General features: G+C 58.5%; 1 protein-coding gene across 1 annotated transcript in view; it reads right to left on the bottom strand.

Annotated features, from left to right (window-relative positions):
- Nucleotides 1-237: 237 nt before the first annotated feature.
- Nucleotides 238-19,658, bottom strand: part of LOC115639230 (alpha-2-macroglobulin-like protein 1) — an 86,979-nt gene continuing 67,558 nt past the window's right edge. The window contains exons 23-37 of the mRNA XM_030541716.1: nucleotides 19,276-19,327; nucleotides 18,601-18,675; nucleotides 18,015-18,191; nucleotides 17,494-17,575; nucleotides 17,075-17,216; nucleotides 9,783-9,857; nucleotides 9,209-9,365; nucleotides 5,507-5,703; nucleotides 4,367-4,582; nucleotides 4,092-4,216; nucleotides 3,602-3,692; nucleotides 3,109-3,177; nucleotides 2,559-2,661; nucleotides 1,291-1,332; nucleotides 238-260 (exon numbers count right to left, since the gene is read on the bottom strand). Of these exons, the coding sequence (XP_030397576.1) occupies nucleotides 238-260; nucleotides 1,291-1,332; nucleotides 2,559-2,661; nucleotides 3,109-3,177; nucleotides 3,602-3,692; nucleotides 4,092-4,216; nucleotides 4,367-4,582; nucleotides 5,507-5,703; nucleotides 9,209-9,365; nucleotides 9,783-9,857; nucleotides 17,075-17,216; nucleotides 17,494-17,575; nucleotides 18,015-18,191; nucleotides 18,601-18,675; nucleotides 19,276-19,327 (1,626 nt within the window). The remainder of the gene's footprint in view (nucleotides 261-1,290; nucleotides 1,333-2,558; nucleotides 2,662-3,108; nucleotides 3,178-3,601; nucleotides 3,693-4,091; nucleotides 4,217-4,366; nucleotides 4,583-5,506; nucleotides 5,704-9,208; nucleotides 9,366-9,782; nucleotides 9,858-17,074; nucleotides 17,217-17,493; nucleotides 17,576-18,014; nucleotides 18,192-18,600; nucleotides 18,676-19,275; nucleotides 19,328-19,658) is intronic.

Genomic DNA, 19,658 nt, shown 5'->3' with positions numbered 1-19,658 from the left:
TGGCCTCCCTGGGGCCCCAGATGGGCCTAACTAAATGGGGTCCTGTTGTCTGTACCGGCAAGACCCGTTTTGGACTGTGTTTCTGTTGTCTAAATAAACCTTCTGTTTTACTGGCTGGGTGAGAGTCATGGTGAATGGCAGGAAGCCGCGGGTTCCAGGCCTAGTCTCCCCCCACACTCTGACTCAGGACCCCTCACACTCCCCTTACACTTGTGCCTCTCACAACCCATTTCACACTCACCAGCCGACCTCCTCTCCTCCTGCAATGAGCACAGAAAAAAAACTGCCTCAGAAACAGGTTTCATTTCTCACCAGTTGTAATGTGCCAGGAGGGGTTGGCACGTTTCCAGAGCAAATGGGGATACAGTGACCGAAGAAGGTGCTAAGAATCCATGTTGTAGCCATGGGCAGATCTGGCCAGGGGATGGGGGTGGCTGGGATGGGGAGCAGCAGCAGCAGCAGAGACAAAGCCTGTCCGTGCCCCAAGATCCTGGGGTGTCTGGCTACCCGCGTGGTGCTCTCAGGAGAGGGCTTGGCGGCAGGGGCTTCAGTGGGAATTTCCCTCAGTGTCGGAGGCTTTAAATAAACACAAACATCCCCTGAGACAGGGATCCAACTCCCCCTGACTTCTCCCAGGCCCCACAAAGACACAACTGGCCTTGTTACTGCACAAAGTGCGCCACCTAGATCCTCCCTCACATGGTAAAGGAGCGGGTGCCCATGGTGCTGAACTCCGAGTCAGTCCCTGCTGAGTGATGGAGGAGGAAGGAGTCCAAGGGCCCCTGTGTCTAGCACATCCCCGGTGGAGCGTCCTCAGAGCCACGTGCTCACTCGCTGCTGCTTTGCTTCCCAGCCTGACCGATTGATGAGTCACAAACACGGGGATGCCCGCTCCATGGGCTCCTCCAGTCCCAGCCCCATGGTGGAGGGGCACTGCTCCCTCCAGCACAGCCTGGCTTCCTGGGCCCCACGTCCTGCAGACAATTCCACCACCCCACTGCTCTGGGCCAGGCGGGTTCCTTGGGGATTCAGCCAAGGACGTCCCTTTGCTCAGTTCCAGGCCTTCCTAGCTCCCCCCAGGGCAGCATTGACTAACCCTCCGCCTTCCTTCTCCCAGATCTTGGGGGGTGGTGGAGGCCTCTTTGCATCCCCTCAGAGCTGAGCACTCGCCTCACCCACCCCACCCCACCCAACCCCTGCCCTTCCATGCTCCTGCAGGGCCTCTTGCTCTCCGCCCCAACCCTGCGCTCTCGGAGGCCAAAACCCCCAGTGGGGGTGTGTCACACCTACCTGAGCTGCAGGGGGCGCTGTACTCAGCCTCTGTGTGGTCACCTGCAACAGCAAGGGCAGTGCACCATGAAAGTAATGACTGCAGGAGAGACTGAGGGTGGGGGGCTCAGAGCCCCCCCACCCCCGAGTCCCACGCAGGCAGAGTGTTCCCCAGCCACAGAGGAGCCCATCTATAGGTCTGACCTGCTAGTTGGGGGGAGGGTGTCAACCTCAGCTGTCATGAGTGGGGCTGTGAACTCTCAGGCTCTGTCATTGACCCCTCCAGGCACCAGGGAAACCGTCCTGCCACCTCCTGGCCCAGCACACAAGATTCTGGGGGAGTCTAAGGAGCTGGATGGCAGGGGAAATGTGGGGGGCCCTGGAGAGGAGGGAAACACCTGCTCTGGCCATTCCTGCTGGGACGGTCTCAGTTACACCAGCCCCATGTGCCCCACTAGCCCGACAAGCACATGGCTGCCATGTCCCGCCAGGTGAGCCGACCCCACAGATCGAACCCGGGAACACTCCCCCAGCAGGTGTCTCCAGCTTGACCCCCGCAGGCCCACGGCAGGCCGGCTGCCAGGCTCTGCCCGAGAGCCGCACCCAGGCCCGAGCAGGGGGCCGAGATCAGCTATGGACACGGGTGACACGGAGAGGGGGGATTGCAATGGCACCACCCTCTACCTAGGCACTGGTTGTGCCACAGAGCCCAGGAGTGGCTGTAAATGGGGCAGCACCAGGACAAGACACACACTCTGCAGCCACAGATTGTGTCATGGGGCCAGGAGTGAAAGTAATTTACAGGACTGCCCGAGTCCTGTGGGGGACGTGGCCTCACCCTGAAGAGGTGGGGTCTCTCAAGATTTAAAGGCCCTGGGGCAGCAGCTGTGGCTGGGAGCCCCAGGGCCATTAAATCAACCTGGGGCTCCCAGCTGCAGAAGTGGCTGGGAGACCCTAGGGTTCAGGGGCAAATTAAAGGGCCCAGGGTTCCTGCTGCCGTGGAGCTCTGAGCCCTTTAAATGCCCCCGCAGCTCCGGCAGCCGGGTTTGGGTGTGGATTTAAAAGGCCCGGAGCTCCTGCCACTGCGGGGAGCCCCAAGCCTTTAAAATCCGGCCCCAGCTCAGCCACCGGAGCTGCGGGGGGATTTAAAGGGCTAGGGGCTGCTCCCGGAGCTGCGGGGGGCAGGGGGGATTTAAAGGGCCCAGAGCCCTTTAAATCCCCATCGTGGATCACTTACTTTCATCTCTGCATGGGGCCCACAGGAGCAGCTCTCCCGGGGCCGGACTCACCCGTCTCGTAGTAATCGTACAGTCTCACTGGGGCTGCTCTGAGATTCTTCACAGGGAAATCCTGCTCCAGGGAGAAGGTGAAACTCGCCGCCTCCTTCGTCAGCTACCGAGAGAGCAACAGAGCGAGCGCCTGGGCTGAACGGCTGCACTGGCAGCTCGAATCCCCTCTTCCCCGAGGCTCGGCCTGTCCCAGCTGCTTCCCCCTGCCCCTGCGGCCTGGAGCAGTGAGAAAATGCTCCCCCGAAATCCCTGTTCCACCCCCCTGCAAAATGTGACCCCTTTCATCACACTCAGGGCCCTGCTCCAGCCCCACAACCCTGACCTCCCCGTCGCTCCGTTCACTGCTCTCCCTGGGGTTTGGTTGGTCTGGTCCCATCTCCCCGTCATTTATGGAAATGGGTCACTTGGAATCAGGGGAGATTTCAGTGACCCCTCGCCGTGCGTGTGACACAAAGCCCAGGAGAGCAGCTGGAATGGAGGTAGAGCCAGGGCAGGGCATGCCCTACCCGTTCACACCAGGATCCCAGAGCACCAAGCCGCCCGCACTCACCTGGTCCAGATAGAGCATCACCTGGTCATTCTGCACCTCCAGCCTCTTCACCAAAGGCTGCTTCTCCAGCTAGGAGCAGAGGGAGGAAACAGCTGAGCCAGGAACGGAGGGGCTGGGGCCGGAGTCACTGCTCTGCTGTGGGCTGGGACATGGGGCACCAAACATCCCCATGGCTGAGAGGCCTGGCTGCCACCCCCCATGCCAATCACACCTGAGCACTGGATGTCTGCTGGGTGAGAGGCGGGAGTCTAGACATGGGCGTTGTGTTGTAGGGGGAGCTAAGCAGGGTCAGGACCTGCTCAGTGACTGGATGGGAGACCCAGGGCTGCTCAGTGCCCCAATGGCAGGGGGCAGGGCTCTGCAGGGGGTGCTCCCCCGGGGGTCAGAGCTGCAGTCTGTGCTGTCATGGGGGTCAGAGCTCTCCCCCATGGATCAGCCCCTGGTTTCATGCTGTGTGACTCGCCCGGCCTGTTCTCCTCCCTGGGAAGCTCACCTGCCGCAGGGAGCTCTGGACAGGGATGTAGCCGGACGGCAGGTTGGCCTCGATGATGGCCATGTTGGTGGCTGGGCGCTCCCTGCCGTACCTGCAACAGGAACCATGTGCTGAGGTCAGGGTTTGCCCTGGATACAGACCCGGGGAGGGGAGACCTCCTGTCTTCTCAGCCCTGCAGGCGTCTCTAATGCCTCTGCTTGCTCTGGGCTGTGAGCCCTGCTAGCCCCCAGCCAGACCTGAGCTCCCCAGCAAGGGGCCCGGGCCCAGGAGCCGACTGTCCATTAGATCAGCCCCGGGACCAGCCCTTTAGCCCCTGGCACATTCCAAGGGGCCCCTGCCTCTGCCCCGAGCTCTGTGGGGGGATGGTTCCCCTGGTGATTGATTCCTGCAGTGGGGCGGCTCTGCCCCGGCCATTTCCCCGCTGCCTGGGGCCTGCCCCTGGCCCCTGGGCACTCGGATCCAGAGGGGGTGGGGGGGCTGGGGCTCTTACCGGGCGTGCAGCACGAGGCTGAAGCGGGATCTGGCGCTCTCGGTGCACTCCTTCGGCTCCGTCTCCACCCGCAGGTCAAAGGTCGCAGCGCTCTTTGGGGGCGGCAGGTTGTAGCGCAGAATCAGCTGGGAGACAAGCAAGAGGGTTGAGGCAGATCCTGCTGCCTCCGCCACCGCAGATCAGAGCCTGGGGCCAGAACCAGGCGCCGTGAAGTAGGGCAAGGGCACAGGCAGTCACTGCTGGGCCAGCTGGGCCCCAGGGGCTCCTGCACTCACCTGCACAAAGACACAGCCCTTGCCGCTGGCCTGCACCGTGTACTGCCCGGGGATCTCCTGCAGGGCTGCTTGCTGCAGCACCAGCCGGTTGGCGTTGTCCACGTGGAATTGCTGCTGTGCCCCGGCCTGGGAGCTCACCGTCACCGACACAGCCTTGCTCGCGCTGTTCGTCAGGGCTGCGTATTTGGCCAGGGCCTGCAGGGCCACCACCGTGTCCTGGGGAGGAGAGTCACTGAGCTGCTGTCACGCTCTGGGCAGAGGAGCCCAGTTCAGACTCACTGCAGCAGGATCAGGACCCTCTGGGGAGCTGACACTGGGACCCCGGCTCCCAGCCCTTGAGGGCAGGGGGCTCTGCACTCAGGACTCCCTCTCCCAGAAAGGGCCCTGGCTCAGCTGTGGAGATGCAGCTCTCGGGGGGCTTCTGGATGGAGCCCCCTCAGGGGGAGGGATAGTTCAGTGTTTTGAGCATTGGCCTGCTAAACCCAGGGCTGTAGTTCAATCTCTGAAGGGGCCATTTGGGGATTGGTCCTGCTTTGAGCAGGGGGTTGGACTAGATGACCTCCTGAGGTCCCGTCCAACCCTAATAATCTATGATTCTGTGACTAGGCCCAGCACCCCCAGCTTCCTGCAGTTCACCAGGACTCTCAGCCAGCCAGTAAAACAGGTTTATTTAGACAACAGAAACACAGTCCAAGACAGGCCTTGCAGGTAGAGACAACAGGACCCCTCAGTTAGGACCCTCTTGGGGGGCCCCAGGGAGGCCAGAGCCCCGTTGAGAGGTCAGAGCCCCATCTGAGCCCCCTTCCATTTTCCCAGCCAGCTCCAAACTGAAACTCCCTCCAGCCTCTCACTCAGCCTCCCCCCAGCTCCTCCCCAACCCTTTGTCCAGTTTCCCGGGCAGAGGTTATGCCCTGACCTCCAACCCTCCTCCTGGGTTCTTATGCTACATGCTCAGGTAGACTCCCTCAAGGACAGTCTCCCATCCCCAATGCAGCCAGTCCCAGCAAAACTCCCCTGCAGCCTTCCCACGCCAACACTCCCCACTTAGCATTCAAAGAACACTAAGAACTTCCCAATTCATCACAGCCCCTTCCTCCACCAGGCCCCCAGCGCTGGTTTGCCCGAGGGCAGGGGTGTTACCTGCGTGGAGTCGAAGCCCACGTAGAGGTTCTGCTGCTTGCTGAGCCAGCGGACGATCTGGGTGGCGGTCACCATGTCAGCAGCAGACACGTTGGGCAGGGAGAGATAGGCCAGGAGCACATAAGCTGTCATTGCCTCCGCCGATGGGGCCTCGTTCCCGTAGGGGCTGGGCTTCCCCTGCCAATACAGCTGTTGACCTAGGAGAGGGGCCAAGGGAAGAGCAGACCCACAGCACTAGTTACAACACAGTGGGTCACCTGTTTGCTTTCCAAAGGGGCCCCAGGGGCTTCCCAGGCCAGAGGGACTCCTGCTCCCCACTGAATGCAGCCACCTCTGGGGCAGGACATGGCAGGTGATTCACAGCACACAGCAGGGCTACACAAGTGTAACATGAAACCCCTGGGTGAGTCATCAGCAGGGACTGAACCCTGGACCTCTGACTCGAAACCCCTGAGCCTCTGCTGCCCGAGCTAAAAGCTCAGCCCTGGTGGCTCACTGGCTGCAAGTGACCCCTAAACCTATGTGGTGTGGCCACTCGGGGGCAAAGGTGGTGCTAACCCAAGGGGGTCCTGACAGGAATATTCCTCCCACCCCCACACCAGCCCATTACAAATAGTAGCTGCATTATATACACAACCAAGAACTAGCCCTGTGACTTTGCACTCGTATTCTTTATGAAAATATGCTTATGAGACGAACAGGACATCACTGAGACATACCTTACGCAAGGTGGCTCATGTGAGCTATCATTGGAAAGGTTCTGATTTACTGAATGTGATTATCCAATTTGTATGCATGTATCATCTCTGTATCTACAGTCAGGCATACGGACTATGTAACCATTACAAGTGGGTGTCTTTTGGGAAGACACTCACCAGGACAGGCCATCAGATTTGATGGGCCCTCAGGAAGGAACAACAAGACCATGAGGATACTAATCTCTCGCCCTTTTGGGAAGCGTCCAGGGCTGTAACTGTGACACTGCTAGGGCAGGTGGTCTTGTCACCTGTTACTAAACGTTACATGGGACTTTTTTGTAACCTGTTTCTTAAGTATATTGAGCTTAGCTTGCGTACTTTGTTTTATTTGCTCAGTAATCTGCTTTGTTCTGGCTGTTCTCTCTTCTATTCCCTTACAATTCATCTTTTTGTAGTTAATAAACGTATTTCTTGTTTATAATCTAACGCAGTTTGTACACTTCCTAACTGGGGGAGAGGGGACAGGAAGTGAGGCACATCTCTCATCATGTTGAGGAAGAGGTCGGATTTTTACCAGCTTGTGCTGTGCAGATTTTTCTATACGGCTCAAGACAATATTATTCTGGGTTTATCTCCCAAAGTGGGTGTGCACATGAGTGCTGGGGGAGTCCTCTCGCACAGAGCTGACTTCAGTCTGTGGCTGCAGCAGGGTGTGGCCCTACCTGTGTGTGTGCTGCAAGAGGCCGGAGAGCCAAATTCAGCAACGCACAGAGAGGGAACCCAGGCTGGCAGAGCGGGAGAGGCTCAGTGAAATCCCAGTACAACAGGTGGTATCCCAGAAGAAGGGTCCAACCCATCACAGTCCCACCCCCCACTTCCCCCCCCCCAAACCGACACCCTGGTAAACAGGCCACTTACATTAGATGAACGGGGTTTGGGGATAATACCAAACTGGAGGCCCCATGAGCTGCTTGGAGCCCTAAGCAATTGCTTAGTCTGATTATGCCTTGTGCCACCACTACTAGAGGGGGTAGAGATCCCTTGAGGGAGTGCGAAGCCCCCCAGGGCTGGGTCAGGAGGGGAGCATGACCTAGGTGAAGGGCAGGGATGGTACTGACGCCTGGGAAACAAGCCCCTCCACGGGGTCTTTGTGACCTCGGAGACAGCTCCTGTAACTCAAGGGCTGTTTCACTCCAGTGCCTGGTGGCCCCTCGGTTCCTCTTGCAGCAGAGCCCCCACCTCTCCCCTCCCTGGGGCAGGAGCCACATGCTGCTCCCAGCACTTCTTACCCGCCTCGGGGAGGAGCAGGACGCGACACACACAATTTGCGGGCACAGACCAGCTCCAGCCCCTGCGCCGGGGCTCGGAGAGAAGGGACTTTTCACCTGAGCTAAGACATGACAGAGCCGTCCGGACCACGCAGGTGGCTCCTCTCTGTGGGAAGATGTCTCCCCAGGGCCCGAGCGCGCCAGGCCTCAGCTCCCAGTACAGCTCAGTCTGAGCTCGAATGGGGCCGAGGAGAGGCACAGAGATCACTGGGGCATGTTCATGATGAGTGTGAGGGGCCCAACCTGGGATTCCCAGTGCCCCCTGGCATCATGCTGAGGGCTCTGTCAGCTCAGCACCAACTCAGGGCACCGTCACCTCCTGCGTCCCCAGCCGCACTCCCAGTGGGCCTCAGGCCTCTCATGGGACCTCCCGCCCTATGGGGAGCTGGTCCCAGGCTGCAATGCTCACACTGGGGCTGGGCACGGAGCACCACAAACCCAAGGGCATCTGTGCAGGGAAAGGCTGGGGAAATCATAGAATCACAGAATATCAGGGTTGGAAGGGACCTCGGGAAGTCATCTCGTCTAACCCCTTGCTCAAGGCAAGACCAACCCCAACTAAATCATCCCAGCCAGGGCTTTGTCAAGCCTGACCTTAAAAACCTCTAAGGATGGAGATTCCACCACCTTCCTAGGGAACCCATTCCAGTGCTTCACCACTCTCTGAGTGAAAAAGTTTTTCCTAATATCGAACCTAGACCCCCGCCACTGCAACTTGAGACCATTGCTCCTTGTTCTGTCATCTGCCACCACTGAGAACAGTCTAGCTCCATCATCTCTGGACCCCCCCATCAGGTAGTTGAAAGCAGCTATCAAATCCCCCCTCACTCTTCTCTTCTGCAGACTAAACAATCCCAGTTCCCTCAGTCTCTCCTCATAAGTCATGTGCTCCAGCCCCTAAACAGTTTTGTTGCCCTTCACCTGGATTCTCCAATCTTTCCACACTGGAAACTGAAGCTGGGGGGTGGACAGCCTCCCATGGGTCCATGGGGGGCACATGGTGCAGATAAGGGGGCACTCAGAGACCTCCTTCCCTGTACAACCCCCTCTCCCAGAGACAGCAGGGCCTAGCCGGCCACCAGCCCAGGGCAGACTGTCCCCTCCCATTATTAGCCAGGCCAAGCCAAGAAGCCTCGGGCAGGGACTCCCCAGCTGGGATGTCCCCAACACAGGATGGGGGCTGGGATCCTGCGGCATTTCCCATGGGCTCGGTTACAGCCCATCCCCCTGGGAGCTGCCTACGCAAGGCTCTGCTCCATGGGCTCTGAGCCCACTGGACCCCATCACACTTCTGGCCCCAGGCACTTTAGAGGGCTGGGTTGGGACATGGGGCTTTGCCCTCTAGGCTCTCAGCTCCGATCCCCCAGGCTGGCAGCGACCCAGCCTCGTCCCCCTTTGCTCCGTGCGCTGGGCCCTGGGAAATGACGGGATGATCTCACTCCAGCTTTGAGGGGAGAAGTGTCCACACGACAGAGCCTGGCGTGTCGGTCCCTCACTGGCAGCCTCAGCAGAGATCACAGACTGACAGGGCCATGGAGACCCAGCTCCCCTGCCAGGCTGAGGAGGCCCCGGGGCAGGGGACACCTGGGTGGGCAGGGTCGTGGGGGGCAGCTGGCCCTGCCCTGAGTCCAGAGGCCGGCAGCCAAGGGAGCGTTAGAGCGAGGTGCTGCCGGTACCGGCGCTGACGCTGTGCTGGGCCAGGCGCTGCAGGAGAGCGTCCCGCATCTCAGTGCTCCCCGCCAGCCCGAAGGTGTAGGCCAGCAGCGCCTGCGTGTAGAGGTCGCTGGTGCTCGACTCCCGGAGGCACTGGAGGGCTCTGGTCACCATGCGGTCCTGGGAGGGGGGAGACACCGAACAGACTCCCCGTCAGGCTGAGCCGGCCAGAGGAGACATGCTGCACCTGGGTGTGTCCCCCGGCAACCACCTCATGGGGCCCTAATACCCCCTCCCACCAGCCTGTCGTCACCTCCCACGACCCATTCCCACTCCCCGCGTCCCCCAAGCCTCGCTAGACCCTCTCCCCCAAGCGCTAGACACCGAATCAGCCCTGCCCCTCCCCAAGCTGCTGAATCTTCCTGACTCTGACCCCAGCCCAACTCCCACAGCACCTTGACCCCCGCCTTGGTACCAACCCCCCCCCACCTTCAATTTCTCCACCCCCACCAACCCGCCTCTCCACTGCCCCCCACAGCACCCTGATCCCCCAAATCCTGCCGGCCCCTTCCCTGGGACAGCCGGGCTTGGCCTCACCGTGAGTGGCTGCCCCAGCTCCAGCAGTGCTGCCGTGATGTAAGCCGAGACAGAGAGCTCATCCACCATGCCGCCCTGAGGGGATGGAGACACCATGAGTCGGCTCAGACCAAGCTGTGGGGCACGTTGTCAGGAGCAGGTGAGACGCTGCCCAGGACACGCCCATTGGGCTTGGGAAGACCTGGCTCCAGTGCTCCGAGTGGCTGGATTTGGGTCCTGCCTCCTGCTGGGTCCTGTCAGACCCATCTGGGTCCCAAGCAGCTATCCCTAGTTGTAGCAGCCAAGGAAGCCACACAGCGGCAGTGAGTTCCACAGGCTAGTTCAGGAGAGGCGGTAGCCACTCCATGGCCATGGCTGCACTGGACTCCCAGAATAAAGTCCTACCTGAGCCCCCCTGGAACCAAGAGGCTGGGAAGTTGGTTTGAACTGACATTGTCAGATTTCCTGTGAAGACCAGGGGCCGCTTCTGGGAGGCTGAGGGATTCGCTGGGCAAGTTCCTGCTTATTAAATAGTACCCCCCATGCGGGAATCTGGACTTTGCCTAAGATTTGTCTCCTTCTAGCTCCCAAACGGTTGGGTACAGTCCCGGCTCCCTGCAAACTCTGGGGCAGTGGCAGGAATTGGGCTGTGACTCAAGATGGGGGGGAATTTCCTACTGAAATGATTTCTCGACAGATGATGCAGACGATGCAGTTTCCACAAAACCAAAACTCTGAGGGAAAACGTTACTTTTGCTGAAACATTTCAATTTCTGTTGGGAAAATGAAAAAGACAGTTACTCACCTTTGTAACTGTTGTTCTTCGAGATGTGTTGCTCATATCCATTCCAATTAGGTGTGCGCGAGCTGCGTGCACGTTCGTAGGAAGATTTTTACTCTAGCAGCATTCGGTGGGTTGGCTGGGTCGCTCCCTAGAGTGGCGCCGCCATGATGCCGGATATATACCCCTGCCGACCTGACCGCTCCTCAGTTCCTTCTTGCTGGCTACTCCAACAGAGGGGAAGGAGGGCGGGTTTGAAATGGATATGAGCAACACATCTCGAAGAACAACAGTTACAAAGGTGAGTAACCGTCTTTTCTTCTTCGAGTGCTTGCTCATATCCATTCCAGTTAGGTGACTCCCAAGCTTTACCTAGGCGGTGGGGTCGGAGTGAGATGTCGCAGAATGTAGAATTGCTGATCCAAATGCCGCATCATCTCTGGACTGTTGAACCAATGCATAATGTGACGCAAAGGTGTGGACCGAGGACCAGGTAGCTGCATGACATATCTCCTGGATGGGTACATGAGCCAGGAAAGCAGCAGATGAAGCCTGAGCCCTGGTAGAATGAGCTTTGTTCGCTCAATATAAAATGCAAGCACCCTACGGATGTCTAGGGAGTGCAGTTGCTGCTCCCGGCATGATGAGTGTGGCTTTGGGAAGAAGACTGGAAAGAAGATATCCTGGTTGATATGAAAGGCCAATACCACTTTAGGGAGGAAGGCCGGATGTAGTCCCAACTGTATCTTGTCCTTATGAAACACTGTATACGGGGGGTCCACCGTGAGAGCCCGAAGCTCTGAAACTCGTCTTGCTGATGTAATGGCTATGAGGAAGGCTGTCTTCCAAGACAGGTACAGCAACAAGCAGGTTGCTAGCGGCTCGAAGGGAGCAGTCATAAGTTTAGCTAGAACTATGTTGAGGATCCAAGTTGGGGCGGGGTGGCGTACTTGTGGATATAATCACTCCAGGCCCTTGAGGAACCTCGAAACCATGGGGTGAGAACACCGAGCAGCCGCTCTCCCCTGGGTGGAAGGTAGAGATGGCCGCCAAGTACACCTTCAATGAAGATACTGCTAGGCCATGCTGTTTGAGAGACCAGAGGTAGTCCAAGATGGTACCTTGGTGGGAATAGCATTACGTTGGTCGCACCAGCAGGAGAAGTGCTTCCATTTGGCCAGATATGTTAACCTAGTGGAAAGTTTCCTACTACCCAGGAGCACTTGTTTCACCGAGGCAGAGCAACATAACTCAGCCTGGCTTAACCATGCAGTAATTATGCTGTGAGGTGAAGAGACTGCAGGTCTGGGTGGTGAAGTCTGCCATGGTCCTGAGTTATGAGGTCTGGGCAAAGAGGTAGAGGGATTGGCTTGGCTATCGACAGGTCGAACAACATGGTGTACCAATGTTGCCTCGGCCAGGCTGGAGCGATCATGATCAAGTGGGCTCTGTCTCTGCGGAGCTTGAGCAGGACCCTGTGAACCAGCAGGAACGGTGGGAAGGCGTAAAGCAGATGGCTCGTCCACGGTATCAGAAATGCGTCTGAGATCGAGCCCTGGGAGAGACCTTGGAAGGAGCAGAAAGTCTGGCATTTCCTGTTCTGGTGGGAGGCGAAGAGGTCTATGCGGGGAAAGCCCCACTTTCAGAAAACAGAATGGATAACATTCGGATGAATCGACCACTCGTGAGACAGGAAGGATCTGTTGAGTTGATCTGCCAGAGTGTTCCGAACCCCTGGAGGAAAAGACGCTACCAGGTCTATCGAGTGGGCTATGCAGACGTCCCAGAGCTGAATAGCTTCCTGACAAAGCGGGGAGGAACATGCTCCTCCCTGCTTGTTTATGTAAAACATGGCCGTTGTGTTGTTTGTGAACACTGAGACACAAAGGCCTTGTAAATGTTCTTGAAACGCCTGGCACGCAAGGCGGACTGCTCTCAGCTCCCGCACATTGATGTGCAAGGCCAGTTCCTGAGCTGACCAAAGGCCTTGAGTCCGGAGATGTTCAAGGTGGGCACCCCAGCCGAGAGATGATGCGTCCATTGTCAGGGTCATTGAAGGCTGAGGCGGATGGAATGGCATCCCTGCACAGACCAGGGAGGGCGTCAACCACCAGTTCAGGGAGCCTAGAATGCTTGGGGGGATCATTAGGATCGTGTCTATATCGTCTCTGCCCGCGTGATATACCGAGGAGAGCCAAGTTTGAAGGGGACGGAGACGTAGTCTGGAGCGTTTGGTCACGAATGTGCAGGCAGCCATGTGACCCAGGAGGCCAAGACAAGTGCGAGCTGAAGTTGTTAGGAAGTTTTATAGACCTTGTATGATTGATACCATTGCCTGAAATCAGGGTTGTGGTAAACTGGCCCTGGCGAGATTGGAGTCCAATGGCCCCAATGAACTCTATTCTTTGTGTGGGAACCAGAGTAGATTTTTCTATGTTGATCATCAGGCCTAGTCGCTTGAATAGGTCCTTGACGATGCCCACATAATGGGTGACTTGGGTCTCGGAGGCCCCTCCAATGAACCAATTGTCGAGATATGGGAAGACGTGTATCCGACAACGACGGAGGGAGGCGGCGACTACAGCTATGCATTTTGTGAATACTCGTGAGGCTGTAGAGAGACCAAACGGAAGGACTGTAAATTGGAAATGTTGACGGTTGACCACAAACCAGAGGTATTGTCTGTGCGGAGGATAAATGGCGATGTGAAAATATGCATCCTTCATATCGAGGGCAGCATACCAGTCTTCGGGATCCAAGGATGGGATGACGGTCCCCAGGGATACCATGCGGAACTTCAACTTTATCATAAACTTGTTGAGTCCTCGCAGGTCTAGGATTGGTCCGAGGCCGCCCTTCGCCTTGGGGATTAGGAAATAGTGGGAGTAAAATCCCTTGCCCCTTTCGTCCTTTGGTACCTCCTCTATAGCTCCCATGGCAAGGAGCGTCCGCACCTCTTGCAAGAGGAATTGCTCGTGAAAGGGGTCCCTGAAGAGGGACGAGGATGGGGGGTGACGGGAGGGGCGGCAAAATAAACTGGAGGTGGCATCCAAATTCTATCGTGCCTAGGACCCAACGATCCGAAGTTAGTTGGGTCCACGCAGGGAGGAAAAGGGAGAGGTGGTTGTAAAAGGAAGGGAAAGGATCCTGGGAAACAACTGGTACGCCGTCCTCGGGTGCCCCTTCAAAAGTTTGGTTTAGGTTATGCGGGTGGTTTGGAGGGACCCTGATTCTGACCCCCTTGGGGTCCAGACTGCCGCCTGCGACTGTCTCAGCTGTGCCTTCTGCCGAAGTCCTGTCGTGGCCTAGGCAGGGGGTAGGGGCGGTGAGGCTGGGGGTGGAAGGATCTGCGCTGAGTCAGCGGTGTGTGCATCCCCAGCGAGCGCATGATCACCCTATTGTCCTTTAGGCTCTGCAGCCTAGGGTCAGTCTTTTCCGAAAATAGGCCTTGGCCATCGAAGGGCAAGTCCTGTATGGTGTGTTGTAATTCAGGCTGAAGGCCTGACACCTGAAGCCATGATATTGGCCTCATGGCGATTCCTGAAGCCAGAGTCCTGGCTGCGGAATCGGTTGCACCCAGTGAGGCCTGGAGAGAAGTTCTTGCCACCTTATTTCCTTCCTCCAAAAGAGCAGCAAACTCTTGGCAGGAGTCTTGGGGAACTAACTCTGTGAATTTTTCAACTGCTGCCCAGGTGTTAGAGTTGTACCGGCTAAGCAGGGCTTGCTGGTTTGCCACCCTGAGTTGGAGGCCCCCAGCAGAGTATACTTTGCAGCCCAATAAGTCCATGCGCCTAGCCTCCTTTGATTTTGGAGCAGGAGCTTGCTGGCCATGACACTCCCTTTCGTTGACTGATTGCATGACAAGGAGCAGGGAGGAAGGAGCACGTACACGTACTCGTACCCCTTAGAGGGCACCATGTACTTCTGCTCAACTCCCCTGGCCGTGGGCGGAATAGAGGCTGGAGAGTGCCAGATGGTATCGGCATTTGCCTGGATCGTATGAATGAATGGCAAGGCCACTCTTGTGGGGGTGTCTGCTGAAAAAATATCCACCACAGGATCCTGTATCTCTGGGACCTCCTCCACCTGAAGATTCATATTCAGGGCCACATGTCTCAGGAGGTCCTGATGTGCCCTCAGGTCAATTGGAGGAGGGCCCGAGGAGGATGTTCCCACCACCGCTTCATCTGGAGAGGAGGAAGAGGAAAGGCCAGGGACAAGAGGGTCCTGTGTGGGCTCCTGTTCTTGGGCGATGTTAGGCTCAGGTGGGACCTGAGAGTCTGTTGACTGAATGGGAGCTTCCTCCGTATCCGCAGGAGGGGGACGGCTGACAGTCACCTACTGCACCCAGCATTCTGATGGTATGGAGCGTGATGGCACTGGAGGCGCACATTGGGCTTGGTGATATGTCCAAGGTGTGCAGAATGACCACTGATGAGGTCCTTGTTCTTGGGCCTCGGTCTCCTGGAAGACTCGGTTGGGCACGGTCCTGTGCATAGGAAACACCGTTCGCATGAGATGACACAGATGTGTGTCGAGACGGCCATGGAGGAGCTGAAAAGCTCTGGGAAGGGTCTCCATCTCTAAACGATCTCTCTCTGTGCGGCACCGGAGAGTGGTACCAGGTGCCATACCGGTCCTGGGAACGAGACCGGGACCTGTGACCGGAGCGGAGCCGGGAGGTCGACTGGGATCTCGAAGCTCGACGTCTGGAGCAGCTGCGAGAGGCGCGGTGCCGGGAACGGTGCCAGGAGCTGGATCAGTGCCGAAAGTACCAGTCCGGCGAACAGGACGCTGAACGGTGCCGCAAGTGCAACTGGTACCGAGATGGAGAGCGATGCCAGGACTGCAAGCGGCACCGGGACTGGGATCGGCGATGGGACCGAGAGTGCTGGTGGGACCGCGATTGTGATTGGTGTCTCTCGGTGGTGCCAATAGAGGATGGTCTCAGAAGGGCAGGCTTGCCAATCGATTGTATAATCCGCACCGGCGGTGCCAGGGGTTGAGGCAGCGCAGACTCTGTCAGCGCAATCAGCTCCCTCGCCGTGGAAAAGGTCTCTGGCGTGGAGGGAATAGTGAGCTCAATCACGGCATGCGCAGGGGAGCTTTCAGGCACTGGACTCGACAGCCCTTGCGGGACCGGAATCGACAGTGCCGAAGCTGGGGGTGCCATGGCAGGTGTCGGTGCTGGGCGGTCTGACTTAGGCGGGTGCTCCGACTGTGGTGCAGGCAGCACGGAAACAGCAGGAGTCTTATGTTTCTTAACCCATGGGGAGAGGGAACGGTGCCGAGAAGACATCTGTGCCGGCGACGGTCGGTGCCGAGGGGCCTTAGCAGTACCAGTGCGATCCGGTGCTGAAGAAGCACTTCTCCCTGATGCGGACTGTCTGGCGCTCGGTGCCGAGGGCAGAGGAGTAAGAGCTGCCTCCATCAGGAGTTGTTTGAGACGAAAGTCCTGCTCTTTCTTCGTCCTCGGCTTAAAGGCTTTCAGATCTGGCACTTATCCGAGAGATGGGATTCCCCGAGGCACTTAAGACAAGAGTCGTGGGGATCTCCCATTGGCATCGGCTTGTGGCAGGCCAAGCACGGTTTGAAGCCCGGTGAACCAGGCATGGGCCCCGGTACCAAGTGCAGGGAAGGGGCTAATCCCCGAACCCATATCAACTATAAACACTAACTATATTATAGAATGAATAAAACTAACTACAACTATAGAAATTATAACTATATACACAAGAAATAGTAAGAGAACTATGAGTAGCTAGTGAAGTGGAGATCAGCTAAGCCGTGCTCCACTGTTCCAACGACTGACACGGGTGGTAAGAAGGAACTGAAGGGCTATTGGGTCGGCAGGGGTATATATCCAGCGCCATGGCGGTGCCACTCTAGGGGGCGACCAGCCGACCCACCGAGTGTTGCTAGGGTAAAAATCTTCCAACGAATGTGCACACGGCGCGCGCAGACCTAATTGGAATCGATATGAGCAAGCACTCGAAGAAGAAATGCAACATTCTGCTGTGGGACGGCAGGGTCCAAATCACAGCCTCTTGGATTGGTGACCTGAACTGAAACCTTCCACTGCGAACCAGTTCAACATTCAGTTGCACCGGCCTCGTGCCCCTGTTCCCCCATGGACTCGGGCTCCTTCGGACTACGTCTCCCATGATGCACCGTGACAGCCTTTCTCACTGAGCCGCATGGGGAGTTGTGCGAGTCACATGACTTCAGGGCTGGACTGGGCCTTGCCCCTCAGGCTCTCCATGCCAGGCAATGGGTGCGGGGTCTGCTCAGTGCCCACAGGGAGACTGGGCTGTGCAGGAGCCAGGGGGCCCTGGGCCAGGGCTGCTCCCTCGTTCGGTGCAATAACCTGCTGCCCCGGCTGTTCCAGCCATTCAGCCATTGCTAAAAACCCAGGGAAATCCCCCAACCCGAAACGGGTCACAACAACCAGCTGCCATGAGGGGCCCCCACCCCCTTCCCCAGCTTGTCCCCTCCTCCCCCATCCCATCAGCCTGTGCCCCCAGCCTCCCACCTGCAGGTTCGCCACACTGCAGAAGCAGCCGCTCTCCAGCTGGCGGCGCTGCAGCCACCTTAGGGCATCCTCTAGGTGCTTCTCGTCGATGGAGATGTAGGGCCTGGCCTGGCCAAAGGACTTGAGAACGAAGGCCGTCAGCCTGGGCAGGGAGAGACCCCGTGAGAGGGACACTCTGCAGGAGATGCTGCAGGCCAGGAGGGAGGTGCGTGGGGCACGGGGCTGGGGGTCAGCATTGTGGGGGTGAGCAGAGCTGTCAGGGGCCCCCAGAACAGGAACGGTGGATTTGGAGTGAGTACGAGGTGCAGAGCTGCGTGGGGAGCAGGACTGGAACAGCAGTGGGGCTGGGGGTCAGGCTGCAGTCCGGTAGGCCCTGCCCACCCAGAGCCCTGACTCGCCCATGCTGTGCGGCCCCTCACCAGGTGTTGCCCATGGCGTCGCTCTCCTCAGAGGCTCTGTAAGAGCCGTCGTTGTTTTTATAGAGCAGCTCGTCCTGGTAGCCTGCGGGGACAGAAGAGAGACAGCGAGTCCTGGATCCGCTCACCCCCAGGGGCTAGAATCCACCCCCAGCCTGTGCCCCGTGGGACCCACGAGCCCTCCCTCCCCACGGCACTGAGACTCAGAGATTCCAGGGGTCAGTTTGAATAGGGGGATGGAGTTAAGGCTGAGTAGGGCCCTGATCCCCCAAATGCTCCAGAGCCCCGATCTGGGACTGGATCCCAACCAGCGCCCCCTAAAGGGGAAAGGGCTCCTCTCCCATTCCCTGAACCCTGAGTCAAACAGTCCTTATGTCCTGGGCCTTGGGATTGGTGCCCGAGAGAGGAAAGGCCAAGGATCTTATTCCCTGACCTCCAGAGCCAGCCAGGACCCTGATCTGGGGCTGGATTGGAACGCATCGCCGTGCCATGCCCTGGGGGCGCAGGGGCAGGAGGACACTCACCTCTCTGGAGGAATCCCTTGGCCTTGTCTCTGATCTCCGGGCTCAGCTGGCCGCTGTTCTCCAGGTACTGCTGGATGTAGGTGTTGTGAGCGAACTGGACCATGTTTGTCTCTCCATTGCCTTCGGGCGTGGCCAACAGGCGGTCTGTGTTCTGCAGAGTCATCCCCATTACGTCTCCTGGCGCCAAGGGAGTCAGGGGAAGCAGAGAATTACCAGGCTGCACAATAGCTGCCCCGTCCCCAATACCACATCAGTGGAGCCCTGGCACACGGGGACCCAGAGCCTCCAGTTCGATTCAGGCCTGGTCGGGTTACGTGGATACGTGGTGATGAATGGCCAAGACGCCAATGCCCTGGCACAGCTTCACGGCATCACTGCGAGAGTCTATTGCCCCTCACTGGGGACGAGACCCTGGAGCACAGACTGCAGGGACCGGTCCTGCGCCGGCCCCAGACACCCACAGGACCTCATTGGTCTTTTCCATCCGTGATGCCCCGGCCTCTCTGATCAGAGCGTTGGGCCACAGACAGGCTGGCTGGTGAAGGGCACCGTGCCCTGGCTGGGATGGGGCAGGGGAATTCCTTACCCAGGACAGTCACGTGGGCCCGCTCAGACCCCGCCAGGACGTTCGCAGGCAGCTGCAAGGAGATTTCTTCAGAGGCTGCGTAACATGAAGGCAAAGACACACCGTTAAAGGCCTGTTAGGAACCTGCCCCTGCCTCCAGTCAATCAGATCCCTCCATTCCTCACCGTCCGGGGCTCTCACCCAGTCACAGACCCTCTCTCAACCCCAAGCTCCCCCCGCCGTGGCACACACGTGCCCTTGAGGGCAAGGGCTTGGGGCCCTCAGCTGGGGGTCCTGCCTGTGGAACTCAGTCCCTCTCCTGGCCGCAGAGAGCTGGTGTGATGAGCTCTGCAGGGAGCATCATGCACACGGGGGCCAGGCTGCAGGGGAGAGGAGCTGGTGCAACAGGGGCCCAGTCAGACTCGGGAGCAGGAGCCGGACGTGCTCGAGCCTTTGGCCCGTGGCAGACAGTTCCATAACTGCCCACTAGGGGGTGCATCTTCCCTAGGCAGCTGGGCCTGGACCCTGACCCAGGCAGGATATTGGCCTGGATGCCCCCTGGTCCGGTCCGGCCTGGCGGCTCCTGTGCCCCTAGCTGGGCCATCCAGCGGCTCAGCCATCTCTGATGTGCCACAGCCAAGAGACTCCCTGCGTTAGTGACACCCACTGAGTCCCGCACAGGCGCTGGGAACCTACCTTCCTGGCAGAGCAGGGAGCTGTACGCCTTCTCCTCCAGGATCCCCCCCGGCTGTGGGGAAGGAGCATCAGACAGAAGGTCAGGAGAAGGGACCGTGCACGTCACAGCCTGACAGGGCCTGCTGGGTCAGCCAGTGCCCCTAGCCAGGGCAGGATCATCCCTACAGCCCGTGCTGTGGGGCTCAGGCACATCCAGCTCTCAGCGCCCCAGCGATGGGGCTCCCGTCCCTTCCCCGGGGAGACTGTTCCCAGCCCAGCAGATCTCGCGGCTTCCTCCTCTTCAGCGCGGAACTTCCCTCTGCTAGTTCCCTCCGCCCCCTCGAGCCCTCCGGTGTGTCACACTCAGCCACCCCCCTTGGGGTAATCCCCATCTCTGTCTGCCC

This window comes from Gopherus evgoodei, chromosome 23 (genome assembly GCF_007399415.2).
Source record: "Gopherus evgoodei ecotype Sinaloan lineage chromosome 23, rGopEvg1_v1.p, whole genome shotgun sequence".
Taxonomy (NCBI): domain Eukaryota; kingdom Metazoa; phylum Chordata; order Testudines; family Testudinidae; genus Gopherus; species Gopherus evgoodei.
Note: the sequence above shows the minus strand (reverse complement) of the source record. Positions and strands in the feature narration are given on the sequence as shown.